Source organism: Silene latifolia, chromosome 1 (genome assembly GCF_048544455.1).
Source record: "Silene latifolia isolate original U9 population chromosome 1, ASM4854445v1, whole genome shotgun sequence".
NCBI classification, from domain to species: Eukaryota; Viridiplantae; Streptophyta; class Magnoliopsida; order Caryophyllales; family Caryophyllaceae; genus Silene; species Silene latifolia.
In genome coordinates, this window is record NC_133526.1 from 177,411,978 (window position 1) to 177,427,391 (window position 15,414).

The window sequence follows — 15,414 nt, forward strand, 5'->3', positions numbered from 1 at the left end:
ATACATCTAATAAACTATAAAATTTAATAAAATTGCATAGATTTTAAATTTAATATATAATTTTATGATGATAATAATTAATACCATAAGTGTGCATGTTTATACTAACTAATTATTTTATTTTAAGGAAATTGACTATCTTCTAGTGTTCTATAAATATTTAGGAAAATTACCAAGCATCTTCTTTCTTTTACTCTCCTTGAAATTGACCATCTTAATTAATTTATTTATTTTAAGGAAATTGACCATGTTTTAGTCACTTACAAATGTTTAGGAAAATTATCAAGCTTCTATATAATTTAATTTTAACCAAAATTATATAATATTTGCATTGAGATCCCTTAATCGGGTCCATCACACGGTGCTAGTGATTTAAAACTATATAGTATAATTAATTTTTATAACTTTCTTTAATTACATTGAAGTCCCTTGATTTCTGGATTTAATATATACTAGGTTTGGTGCCCGGCTTCGCCCGGGCTATCTCTGTTTACAGTTAAATTTTATTTTCAATGAAATAAACTATGTTGGAGTTGTTTACTATTTGTAATATATTTTTCTACGTCATATCTTGTAATTATGATGAAATGTAAAATATATTTTCAAATTATGGGACACGTTCACTAACCCGCTATTAATATTATTACTTTCACGACATTCTTTCTTAATATCATTACGTTCACTACTCCCGTGGTTACTATTGTTTCTTTTACTAATGCTTTTATTTTTTTTCTGTTAAATTCATTATTCCCGTTAATTTTATCCGGCCTATATTTAAATAAATAAAATATTTCCTTGAGTCGATTGGTTATTTAATTGTTCATACTTTTTCTCATTGTTACCAATGTTACTTTCACTACATTCGTAGTTACTTTCACTACTCCCACTATCATTATTATAATTGTCACTACTCCCACATTAATACCGTTAATTTTATTAATCTTGTTGCTGCTACTATTACTTTTACTACATTTAATTTAATGTATAATTCTATGATGATACTAATTAATTCCATAAATGGGACATGTTAATTTTAAGGAAAATCACTATATTCTTGTGTTTTCTAAATTTAATTACTTTAATTTAATGTAATTTCCATAAATATTCTTCATCAAGGCATCTTTATATTATTATTTTTTTAACCAAAACTATATAATATTTACATTGAAGTCCCTTTATCAGGTCCATCACACGGTGCTATCGATTTAAAACTATAGAGTATAAGTAATTTGTATAGATTTCTTTAATTGCATTGAAGTCCCTTGGTTTCTGGAATTAATATATAGTATTGATAGTATTGATTGATATATTGTTATATCATCTCCTTTTCTACTCAAATTTATTAGTTTAGCAATAAGTTATTTATTTTTTAATTTTTAAGCTGAATTTTTAAATAACGAACATACATTAGTAGTATTCTTATTATATAAGAGATTTTAAAAGTAAAGTTACATAATGTTAATTTTTCAAGTTTTAACATTTTTTTCATTATCTAGAGAGTCCTACCCTTAAAAACTACTTAGTATTTATAAGAAAAAAATGTTAATTTTATACGCAAGAACAACTTTGGACTTTAGATAAGATTAGTTTGTTAGCAATAAAATAAAATTGCACAAACGTTATACGTGAGAAAAACTTTAGACTCTAGATAAGATTAGTTTGTTAGTATTTGCTCATTATTAATCGGATTGGATGTTGAATGTACGAATATTAACATATAGTATTTGCTCATATTATTAAATATTAAATATAACTACTATTAGATATAATGAGTAGCAATTGTCCTTATTTCGGGATCTGGGTTGGATGTCGAGCTAGGTGTGAATAATATGGTGTATTTATTAGTTTGTTATTTGTCTCACATTGAAAAATAATTGAGGTGTTGTGAATATACTACATATAAATAGTAAATTTGTCGCACATTGAAAGATTAGCATGCAAAAGGTAAGGTGCACTTATGATTATAAATAGAAGTCATCTTTGAAACTTGGGAATCAACCCAAAATATTTTGAGTCACTTAACTATTGTGAAAGAGAGCTTTTAAGAGTTTCTATTATTAATGGTTAAAATTAAAATTTAACAAACTATAATTTTGTTGTCACTAAATTGTATGTTTGCTTATAGTGGCAAAAAACATAGGCGGTCTTATTATTATTATGTAAGACGGTCTTATTAATTAGACGATCATAGGAGTATACATTACATGTGCTTTGTAAAAGAAAGAACATAAAAATGAACTCTATGTATCAGTAATTAGAAGATTAATTATTATTATTATGTAAGACGGTCTTATTAATTAAACAATTTTTTTTGAAATGACTAACTTATAAGAATGACATGTGTAAGTAAATTGTCCATATTTAAAGGGTAGGTATATGGTTCAAACAAAATATATACTCCCTTTGTCCCAGTCAATAGTTTACATTTGCTTTATTGTCCCTACCAAAATATAGCAAATGTAAACTATTCATTAATTTCACACCTGTCTTTGTATTAATCATAAGGGTTATCAAAGCGCCCCCATTGGCTTACACTTATGATGATTAGTACTTAATAAATTTTGCTATAATTCGAGATAACAAAGCTTTAAAGGCGTTACTTTATGCTTAGAATCAAGTACGTATCAAGAGACCATAAGGGATTATGATATTTCATTTTTTTTTTAGAATTATGTGACACCCGGATTTGAACTTCGAAACACTTATCTTTATATTAATCATAAGGGCTATCAAAGCGCTCTGATTGGCTTACACCTCTGATGATTATTATTTAATAAACTTTGCTAGAATTCGAGATAACAAAGCTTTAGAGGCTACTTAATGCTTAGAAAGTTAGAATCAAGTACGTATCAAGAGACCATAAGGGATTAAGATATTTCATTTTTTTTAGAATTATGGGACACCCGAATTTGAACTTCGAAACACCTATTCGATAATGTTCTATAACTTAGTTTAAAATAATCAAGGTAATTAACTCGTACGAAGTACGAGATTTCAAACTAGTCTAATAATATTAACGGATAATTCACGCGGTACCACTAAGGTTTGTCACTTTGCACGAAATACCCAAATTTTTTATCCGGAAATCTTAAAAAGGTCATAACTCGTTCCAAAAGTGACGAATTTTTTTCCAAATCGCTCATCTTTCCGAGAACTACAATTTGAAAAAAAAAATGTCGCATTTGGATTCCGCTACCAAGAGTTATTGTGCGCCAAAGTTTTTTCGACCGAACAAACTTTGAGTGAGCATATCTCCTGGTTACGAGTTCCAAACTCGTCAACCTTTTTTTCAAATCGTAGTACTCGGAAAGATGATCGATTTGAAAAAAAATATCTTCACTTTCTGAGTTCGTAAACACGAGTTATGGCCTCTTGAAGTTTTTCGGATAAAAAATTTGGGTATTTTGTACAAAGTGACCAACTTCAAGGGTACCGTGAATTATCCGTAACTAGTATTGGTGCCCGGCTTCGCCCGGGCTACCTCTACTTACCATTAATTTTTTTTTTCATTAAATAAAATTACTTAAAGTTGCATAACCTATAACTTATCATTAATATATCTTTTATAACATTTCCTAAAATTACGATGAAATAAATTTTGAGTCAAATTCACTACTCTCGCTATTAATATTTTACTCTTATTGATGAAACAATAGTAATTACATTTCACTACATGCCCGTAATCATTGTTACTTTCACTACTCCCGCCGTAGTTATTGTTACTGTTAGTCTTCTTGAAATTGATCATCTTAATTAATTATTTTATTTTAAGGAAATTAACCATCTTAATTAATTATTTTATTTTAAGTAAATTGACTATGTTTAGGAAAATTACCAAGTTTCTATATAATTTAATTTTAATCCAAACTATATCATATTTGCATTGAGATCCCTTAATCGGGTCCATCACACGGTGCTATTAATTTAAAACTATATATTATAATTAATTTGTATAACTTTCTTTAATTACATTGAAGTCCCTTGGTTTCTGGATTTAATATATAGTACTAGTATTGGTGCCCGGCTTCGCCCGGGCTACCTCTACTTACCATTAATTTTTTTTCATTTAATAAAATTACTTAAAGTTGCATAACCCATAAATTTATCATTAATATATTTTTCTATGACATATCCTAAAATTACGACGAAAGAAATTTTGAGACTAATTCACTATTCCCGCTGTTAATATTTTACTCTTATTAATGAAACAATAGTAATAACATTTCACTACTTGCCCGTAATCATTGTTACTTTTTACTACTCCCGCCGTAATTATTGTTACTGTCACTACTGCCGCATTAATATTGATAATTTCACTACTCCCGCCGTAATTATTGTTACTTTCACTATTGTCGCATTAATATTTATTATTTCACTACTCCCGTTGTTGTTTCTAGCACTTTCATTAATATCGCTGATAATATTGTTACTTTTACTATTCAAATGAGTGATTACTATCATATAACTATATCAAATGTTACTACAATTCTTTTCTTTACTGACGAAATTCATATATGCATTAAATCAAATCGAAAGAATTATGCAATATTTTATATTATGGAATCTAACTTGAATTATTTATAACCTACTTATTATATTTTTGTATGTTAAATAATTAACATCTCTATACATCTAATTTAATATTTTTACAAAGTTTAATAAAATTGCATAGATTTTAAATTTAATATATAATTTTATGATGATAATAATTAATACCATAAGTGTGCATGTTTATACTAATTAATTATTTTATTTTAAGAAAATTGACCATCTTCTAGTCTTCTATAAAATATTTAGGAAAATTGTCAAGCATCTTCTTTCTTTTAGTTTCCTTGAAATTGACCATCTTAATTACTTATTTTATTTTAAGGAAATTGACTATCTTAATTAATTATTTTATTTTAAGGAAATCGACCATTAATATAATTTAATTTTAACCCAAACTATATAATATTTTCATAGAGATCCCTTAATCGGGTCCATCACACGGTGCTATTGATTTAAAACTATATAGTATAATTAATTTGTATAACTTTCTTTAATTACATTGAAGTCCCTTGGTTCCTGGATTTAATATATAGTACTAGTATTGGTGCCCGGCTTCGCCCGGGCTACCTCTACTTACCATTATTTTTTTCATTAAATAAAATTACTTAAAGTTGCATAACCCATAAATTTATCATTAATATATTTTTTATAACATATCCTAAAATTACGATGAAATAAATTTTGAGACAAATTTACTACTCCCGCTATTAATATTTTACTCTTATTAATGAAACAATAATAACATTTCACTATTTGACCGTAATCATTGTTACTTTCACTATTCCCGCCGTAATTATTGTTATTGTCACTACTGCCGCATTAATATTGATAATTTCACTACTCCCGCCGTAATTATTGTTACTTTCACTATTGCCGCATTAATATTGATTATTTCACTACTCCCGTTGTTGTTTCTACCACTCTCACTAATCTCGTTGCTAATATTGTTACTTTTACTATTCAAATGAGTGATTACTATCACATAACTATATCGAATGTTACTACAATTCTTTTCTTTACTGATGAAATTACTTTTACTACTTAGGCATGCAATTTTAAGAGGATTATATATTTATATAAATATATTTTACATATATGCATTAAATCAAATCGAAAGAATTATGCAATATTATATATTATTTAATCTAACTTGAATTATTTATAACCTATTTATTATATTTTTGTATGTTAAATAATTAAGGGTTTTTCTATGGTGTACCCCTCAAATTTTTACTTTTCTACCTTGTACCCTCACTTTTTTAAGATTATACCATGTACCCCTAAACTTTGTTAGTAATTTCAAACCATGACCAATTGTGAAAATTCCGGCAATATTAACAGTTAATGATGAGTTGGCAGTTAAATCAGTGCAAAGTAACAGTTATTAGCCCTAATCCTTATTCAACCTTTTTTAAACAAGAAGCAACCATCTTCACAAGTTCTCTAATCTGTATCTTTTCCCCATTAATCCCACTATCCACGATTTTCCACCACTCTCACTCTTTCCATTATCAACCTCCATTCCTTTAGCACACCACCACCATTCTCTACCAATAGATTCTTCGGCCGCCAACTAAAACCCTCTAAATCAACCACCATCTTCACCTCATACCATCATGCTCATTAATCATTACCACTTACTACCCATAACCAATGCTTGTCGACGCTCTCTATTGACTGTTGTTGTCAAGTAACAAACACTAATTTGCAAAGGTGACAATATACCCAAATTGATTTTGCTTCAAATATGTTCAAAACTGGGTAGAATTTGGCTGATTTTTTGTACAAATTAAGAGTAGAATTAACATTAATCTTCACCAAAAGTAAGGTGTTTAAGAAATATCAAACATTATCAATGGATTAATAATTACGATGAAGTATCTGTTAAATTTAGTACCAAAGTTTTTTCAGACAATGATAGTTTGAGGATAGTAAAAAGATGAAACAAAAGTCGAGAAAAGTAATAGAGGAAGGACTTATGTAGGTAGAACAAGTTGAAGGAGATGAAATAGAGGTGGAAGGAAGGTTTTAGAGGTAGAAGAAGGGTTAGTAGATCTAAATTTTGGGTTAATTAACCACAAATCATGCTTAACGGAAAATAGCAACGGAATGTTGATTTTTGGTCACGGAAGGAACATTTGAGAAAGTTCAGGGGTATTCCATGTGTTTTTGTAAAAGTAGGGGTACACCATAGAAAAGTAAAAAACTGAGGGGTACACCATAGAAAAACCCAATAATTAACATCTCTATACATCTAATAAACTATAAAGTTTAATAAAATTGCATAGATTTTAAATTTAATATATAATTTTATGATGATAATAATTAATACCATAAGTGTGCATGTTTATACTAATTACTTTAAGGAAATTGACCATCTTAATTAATTATTTTATTTTAAGGAAATTAACCATGTTTAGGAAAATTACCAAGCTTCTCTATAATTTAATTTTAACACAAACTATATAATATTTGCATTGAGATCCCTTAATCGGGTCCATCACACGGTGCTATTGATTTAAAACTATATAGTATAATTAATTTGTATAACTTTCTTTAATTACATTGAAGTCCCTTGGTTTCTGGATTTAATATATAGTACTAGTATTGGTGCTCGGCTTCGCCCGGGCTACCTCTACTTATCATTAAATTTTTTTTTTCAGTAAATAAAATTACTTAAAGTTGCATAACCCATAAATTTATCATTAATATATTTTTCTATGACATATCTTAAAATTACGATAAAAATAAATTTTGAGACAAATTCACTACTCCCGCTATTAATATTTCACTCTTATTAGTGAAACAATAGTAATAACATTTCACTATTTGTCCGTAATCATTGTTACTATCACTACTCCCGTCGTAATTATTGTTATTGTCACTATTGCCGCATTAATATATCAATTTCACTACTCCCGCCGTAATTATTGTTACTTTCACTATTGCCGCATTAATATTGATTATTTCACTACTCCCGTTGTTGTTTCTATCACTTTCACTAATCTCGCTGATAATATTGTTGCTTTTACTATTCAAATGAGTGATTATTATCATATAACTATATCCAATGTTACTACAATTCTTTTTTTTACTAACCAAATTATTTTTACTAATTAGGCATGCAATTTTAAGAGGATTATATATTTATATAAATATATTATATATATGCATTAAATCAAATTGAAAGAATTATGCAATATTATATATTATAGAATCTAACTTGAAATATTTATAACCTACTTATATTATATTTTTGATGTTAAATAATTAACATCTCTATACATCTAATAAACTATAAAGTTTAATAAAATTGTATAGATTTTAAATTTAATATATAATTTTATGATGATAATAATTAATACCATAAGTGTGCATGTTTATATAATTAATTATTTTATTTTAAGGAAATTGACCATCTTCTATAAATATTTAGGAAAATTACCAAGCATCTTTTTTCTTTTAGTCTCCTTGAAATTGAACATCTTAATTAATTATTTTATTTTAAGGAAATTGACCATCTTAATTAATTATTTTATTTTAAGAAAATTGACCATGTTTTAGTCTCTTACAAATGTTTAGGAAAATTACCAAGCTTCTATATAATTTAATTTTAACCAAAACTATATAATATTTGCATTGAGATCCCTTAATCAGGTCCATCACACGGTGCTAGTGATTTAAAACTATATAGTATAATTAATTTGTATAACTTTCTTTAATTACATTGAAGTCCCTTGGTTTCTGGATTTAATATATAGTATTGATTGATTGATTGATATTAATTTATAGTTTTTCATATACGAATTTTTAGATTTATACCAATTTTGTTTTATTTTAATTAAAAAGTTATAATTATTAAAAGTTTCACAAAACTATTGAATTTTTTTATTAAATTAGTAGTGAAGGGGATTTGTTATGCACCCAAAAACTGAAGGCAAAACACATGCCTCCCCAAAACTGATCCGACCGATCAAAACAAAAAACACGGTTGGATTTCACAGTTTAACACAAGCTCTCTCTTTTGTTTGACTTGTCTTTGCCTGTACTGCAGTATTTTTCTTTTCTTGGTATGTGTAACTTCACCTTACTTCTTTATTTCGGCCTTCAAATTCATCTTCTTCTCAATTTTCATCAATTTGATTTTAAATGTTGATGGAGTATATGCTTTCCGATCGTTTGTTTACCTTTTTATTCTCTAGAGTTATTTTAATCAAAGTTAATCAAATGATTGGAACAGAGGGAGTTTTATGCAATTGATCCCGCAATCTCTTTCAGCAAGTTAAGAGCTTTGATATTGATTTTATGGTAAATAGTGTGAAATTCGATGTGGGTTTTTCCCCAATTAATCTGTATGTTCCTAGGCATAGTATATTTTCTGAATTTGTGATTTTTGAAAAGTGTGAATTTTGTTGGCGTTATTTATCATGCATTTGATCTGCAATCTTATTCACTAGTTTTGGAGTTTTGATATCGATTTTTTTGTTGAAAATGTGAAATTCAAGGCTGTATTGAATTCTTTTTTTTATTTGGGTTTTTGTTACCCAATTATTCTTTATGTTTATGCATCATGATATATGTACTGAATGCATGTAAAGTTTAAAGTTTTGATGGTGTTATATATTATGCAATTCATCTGCAATCCCGTTTACGATTTAGCCTTTAGGAGCTTTTATATTGATTTGATTTGTGTTAAATTATGTGATATATAATGATGTGTTGAAGGGTTGTTGCGGTTTTGTACCTAAATATTTTTGTGCTGCAGGGTTATAGTGGAAAATGGCAAATCAAGGAGCTAAGAAGAGAAAGGAAGAGAATGCGCGTCATATATCAAAACTTCTTCGCGTTATAATTGCTTGCAATGTAATAGCCCATTTTTATTTATTTTGTATGTTTTAGATTGTTTATTTGCGAGTACTAGCTTTCTGAATTTATCAAATCTATAAGTATGGCGCTGAATTTTGAGGCCAATTTATAACCTTTGTATTTAATTGAGGGTCTTTGTGTTGCTAACACAAAGGTAAGGGTTGCGTACTTCTGACCCCTTTAATCCTGAATTTGTGGGGGTCTTAGAGGCACTGTGGTAATGTAGTCGTTGTTGGATCTTATGGAGGGTTTTCTCACATATCACCCATGTGCCTGGATGATGAACCAGTGGCATCTAACGCCACATGCAATTCTAGCCTGGGTGCAGTCAGGTTAGTGTGCGGGGGTCGGTCTAGTGCTGACTGAGAGGGTTCATGTAGTCTAAATGTCTAATATATATATATAGCAGTGTTGTTTTGTGTTTGAATATTTTAGGGTAGACGCTTTTATCAATCAGTTAAAGCATTATGGCATTTGCCATATTTTTGATGATTCGAGTTCCACTGACAGGTTGTCTACATCTTGGTGAGGATGATTATTTATCATTCTTCTTTTACATGGAAGCACTGGATTGGTTTGATTATGACATCGATTGCCTATGTAATTCCATATAAACAACTTGCTAGCATGGCAAAGCCAGCATACACAAATGATGGTGAGCTTATCGATGGCGGGTTTGATATGAGTACTGGAGGAATTTGTGGGTATGACATTATGCCTTTATTTATCCTGCGTTTGTTCTATTCATTGAACATTCTCCTTGACTCCTTGTTGGAATGGTTACACACTGAACTTGTCTTGGATTATTTTTGCAAATTTGCAAACTATAATTGTAATGCCTTTTAAGAAAAAAAAACATGCTTTTTTTTTTTGGTTACGGAGTACTTCTACGCTGTAAACTGGGGAAAGTTTTGTATTGGCGGGCTATTTTCTCTCACTTTCTAGTTATGCCAGTTTTAAGGATTTTTCGACTATGTTTGAAGAATAAATACTTAGCTCTCAAGCGATTTTAACTCATTGCAGGTACTTTCATGACATAATCTACATAACATGTTTTGTTCAGATTGCCTCCCTCGTCTCTGAAAAGTTTTGGTACACGTATTTAGTGGTAAGGCCTTTGCTTTAGTTTTTGTTCTCTTGCTATCTGCATGTTCTATGGTATTTGTTCCTAAATGATTTCTAAATTGTAAATACATGATGGTGGAGGTCGACGAAAACATTGTTAGCTGGATAGGATAGTTTCTGTTTTGGGATGCTTAAGCTTTAGGTTGAGATAAGACACTTAATAATGGTGTTGAGGATCATACGTACAATCGTACAGAAGAATGTTCTGATTATGATGTGTAATTTGTGCCTTTTGTTTTTATCCTATAGTTAGGGCCGTCTAATGAATTTGAGAGGCCCTGTTCTAAAAGTCGAAATGGAGGCCCCATTTCGAAAGTAGAAATAAAAAAATGTGTAATATATGAAAATATATTTTGCCTTAGTTATTTTATACTATATGACTAATTTTTTATTTAGCCATTCATTTTTTAAATTTCCAATTTAAATAAGTTAAGTTACTAAGCGTAAGTAAGTGTGGCAGAAGATCAATCCACATTCCATAATGCATTAACTACCATGGGGCCAACTCATAAAGTAGGAGTAAATACAAATGTGCGGAACGGCAACCAAAAAGTGCGCAGCAGAGGAATAGAACCCGCGTCGTTGTAACATAAAAATGCTGCACTACAAGTGATAACCGTTGTGCCATACATCCCGTCCTGCTTTCACTCGAATGGCAATTTATATATTATGGGCCCCTTGTAGTTTAAGCCCCAGTTCTTAGAACCGGTTGAACACGCTGTTTAACGGACCCGCCTATAGTGTTGGATGTTAGTGAGCCTTTAGGACTTAGGTTCAGACTTCAGAGAATATGAGATGATGGTAGGGCTTGCTTCGAGAAGGGTCGACATTCTTATTATTAGACCAAAGGATCTGAACATCTTTTTTGCCACACCCTCTCCACCTTTGTTGGACAATCATTTAGACTAGGGTAATATGGATCAAATCCCTCTAATTCGACAAATTACCGTGTAGCGGGAAACCCTCCAAAACCTTATACTCTGATTTCACCTAGATATTTTCTTCAGATTTTCTCCCTGTGATCAGGAGTCAGGACATACTACTGTGCAGTGGGAAACCCCCCAAAGCCTTGTACTGATCCGATGGAAATTTTCATCAGATTGTCTTCTCGACTTCTCCCTGTCATCAGGGATATGAATTCAGTGGGTTACAAAATGTGTATCTTTAAGGTCTTTGTACAGTGATCTCGATGCAGTTGAGATAATTTGGAGGTTCCGTACATTTTTGGCTAGTTATGATTGTCTCCTCACTTATGAGGGATATAGGGGAAGCAATAATTACGAGCTTTTTAGAATTTTAGATAGATCAAAAACTGTGATAAGTACTCCTAAATTGTTTTGATGTGACTGTTCGATTAGCTAAAGGATCAGACCTCCCCCGGTGTTTGAACTACTTTTACTGGTCTGGTTAATTCATATCCATTATCATAGGATAGCTCATAAATCTGCTGAAGTTAAGTAACATTCTTGTCTAAGAATCACATAACGTAGATATTTTCTTTGGCTGGAGTGTTTCCTGGGTCAGTCACTGTGTGCTCAAGCTTTCTTCAACGCAACCATGATTTGTTTTTGGATGGTTTTCAGCGATATTCAATACTTCCTCCTCTCATCAAGTTCTTACGCGAGCTTTTGTTGATCCAAATGAACTTGTTTTCTGTTATTCTAAATTTCTAATGCAGATGTTTAGATCTCCTTGTGTTATCTTTTTATTTTTTATTTTATTGTTGAAAGATCCTAGGTATCCAAGTAAACCTGTCACTGAATTTAGGGCATTACGCGATGTTGATCTGATCCTCCTGTAGTCCTGTCCAATTCACCTGTAATGTTTAGGAGACTTATGGTCCAATTTTCCATGTTGGTATGACTTATGAGATGAAATGGAAGCTTGTTCCGTGTCATATATCCGCATGTTTTAACTTTTAGGGTTTTTTTGTTAGAAACTACCTTATATTCAGGGGTATTTATAAAAATACTACCTTACATTATTTTATTTGTTTTCGACTACCTGTGGTTTCTTTATTTTTGGTCAATAACTACCTATGCTAAGAGTCTAGACGGAATTGGTCAGTTTTCTGGCTTTAACCTATCTCGCACGAGTCCTTTATGTTTCAAACTTGCTTAGACCCTATTTTGGGAAGTCATGATGTACTTACGCATAACTTTAAGAGATGTTCGTAGTTATCATTGAAATGTGAAAACATAAATTATGCTTATTTGAAGTTAAATTGTGGTTTGAACGCACTTGATCATTGTTGTTTGGTGTTAAGAGAGTAATGTGAGATAGGTTAATGTCTTTAAATCGGCCAAATTTTGCCATATTTTCAGCATAGGTAGTTTTTGACCAAAAAAGAGAAAACAAAGGTAGTCTAAAACAAGAAAAATAATATAAGGTAGTCTTTTTACAAAGACCCCTAAATATAAGATAGTTTTTGACAAAAAAAAACCCTAACTTTTAACTAGTTTTTTTCTGACTAGAAAGACCTCCGAGTTTGTGGCGAGTGACCATATGCATTACGGAGCTTGTTTAGATTACGCCATTATGTGTGACAATTACAGTGTACATTGGCAGAGGGTTATATTAGTCAGTGAATCTTGTAATCTTATACAGTACAGTTTTTCTGGAAAACATTCTGCTGAAAATTGTGGGATCATACAAGGAGAAAATGTATTATTTTTTTATGTTAGGTTTAGTTTTCGATTGTAGTGAACTTGCGACAGCTGAATAATTATTTTGTAGTTTGACGGTAATTCTCAGACCCATAAATCCATAATTGTCCAACAAAAACAACATTACTGCAATGCCTCAATGGCTCTCGCAAATTGCGGGGTAAAGGAGGTCGGATGTACGCAGCCCTAACATTGTGTTAGCAACATTGTCGAGAACTGCATCGAGGGACTGATACTTCACAATAGAAAGAAGCGTTAGTGGGCCATTTTGATTTTATTCCATCATAAATTCAAAACCAAAGAGTAATGACTAATGAGTCTCTGGCTCCATTGCAAATGGAAAATATTAGTGCTTAATGACACTCGAGTTGTCCACTAAACTAAAAATATTAGTGCTTAATGACACTTGAGTTGCTCATGTTTGCACGTTGAAGCCAATCATGAAACAGTGTACCACTATGTAGTATTTGTATTGTTTCTATTATCATCCGCGTCTATCTGTGTTTGTGGAGGTGCTTTTGGCTAGCTTGACATGTTGTTCGTTCTACAAACTATCTTCTGACTTACTTGATATGTCTCTAATAGATACCAGGATTTGCGGTTTATAAAGCATCAGGTTTCATCAAAGGATTCCTGCCAAATAATTCCGAGGTAACTTCCTCTTCACAAAGCTATCTGTGAAGGGTGTGTATAGGTTTGGCCAAGATATTTCTTGTCATTTCTATTTTGCTGATAATTTCTGTACGGAACTTCAGGGAATGGAGGAGGACGAAAAGACCCGGAAAAAGCGGGAAAAAATGGAAAGGAAGGCTTCGAGACCCAAATTTGGTAAAACAAGGACCAGGTAGGCCTGTCAAAGTGATGGAATGTCGCGATTCTGACCAAATTATCGATTGCCGGTAATGTAGTCCAGATACAAGTAGAACTTCAGCAAGGTGTGTATTCTGTTGATCAAAACTGTAGAATTGATGGGTATGTTCATTGAGGATTAATCGATAGTTTAGTAGACTTGAGACTTATTCTGTTGTATTTTCGTCGCCCATACACAAACTTGATGGATAGGGTGGTCATGGATGTCTACACTTCTAGCAGATTAGTCATGAGCTTTTAGCTAAGCTAAGTTATCCACATTCAGTTTTACTTCTTTCGAACCTACGGCTTTGACATCGATAGAAAGATTGAGAGTCATCTTGCTATTTTATTGAATTTACATGGTTTCCAAGGGTTCAATATGGGGTTTGCTCCTTTTAACCCTTCATAATAGCCATTTGCATCTTATATGCTGCAGTATTCTATCACCTCCCTGTGATCAGCATTAGATTACTTACGAGTTACGTCTAGAGGCATGTTATGGTGAATAGTGTGGTGTTTGTTTGAGTACTCTCCTTTTCGATGGAATCAAAGACTGATTAAGTTGATTGCCCGTTCTGTACACTGTAGAGGTATGATGAAGTTTTCATCGTTATTAACATTATTATAGATCTTTCATATCAGCCCTTACTGTTAAATTTTTTTACGTGGAGATTAAGCTACATGCATTTGACTTCCTAATAGAAATGGAGAATATATAGAAGTAAATCTGTCAAAATTTTGACCTGACCCTAAACCCAACCCAACCCGCTTTTTCCAGTGTCAAGACCCCAAACCCGTAAATCTTGACCAGCGACCTGATTTGACTTTGGAGTTTGGATTGCAGACAAGTCTGAATAGTTTACAAGTTGGACAATATTCAAATGTCCCTAATTTTGGTGTGAAAAATTGATGGAGTTGATTGCGCACTTTTTATACGGTGGAGGTATGATGCAGTTTTCAGCGCAATTAACATTATCGTTTTTTCATACAGAGTATTAGCCTCTCGGTATTACTCTTTTTTTTCCAGAGATTAGGCAACATACAATCCGACTTCCTAATAGAAATGGAGATTATGGTAAACTTAGACCCAGCCCTACCTGCTGCTTTTTCCAGTGTCAAGACCCAAAACCCATAAAGCTTGACCAGTGATCTGATATGACCCAACCGCGACGTGACCTGCACGACCAGTTTGATAGATCTAAGAAGAAGAGAGTGTAATTCAGGTGACAAGGTTAATAATGTGTTCTTAGGGACCAGGGGACACAGTAGATAAGCTTAAAGTACTCTACTCTCTGCAGTGTGAAGACCCAAAACCCGTTAATCTCGGCCTGCGACCTGATATGACCTGACCCGCACG

The 15,414-nt window shown here is 31.5% G+C and overlaps 1 protein-coding gene across 2 annotated transcripts; it reads left to right on the plus strand.

The window, feature by feature from the left end:
- Positions 1 to 8,494: 8,494 nt before the first annotated feature.
- LOC141612410 (uncharacterized) lies at positions 8,495 to 14,435 on the plus strand. 2 transcript variants are annotated; one of them, XM_074431177.1, is made up of 6 exons: positions 8,495 to 8,618; positions 9,314 to 9,411; positions 9,925 to 10,118; positions 10,438 to 10,522; positions 13,791 to 13,856; positions 13,961 to 14,435. In XM_074431177.1, the coding sequence occupies exons 2-6, from the start codon at positions 9,328 to 9,330 to the stop codon at positions 14,051 to 14,053; spliced, it is 522 nt and encodes a 173-aa protein (XP_074287278.1). In that variant the 5' UTR covers positions 8,495 to 8,618; positions 9,314 to 9,327; the 3' UTR covers positions 14,054 to 14,435. The 2 variants fall into 2 exon arrangements, with proteins under 2 accessions (XP_074287278.1, XP_074287284.1); XM_074431183.1 differs by having other exon boundaries at positions 8,601 to 8,856.
- The last annotated feature ends 979 nt before the right edge of the window (positions 14,436 to 15,414 follow it).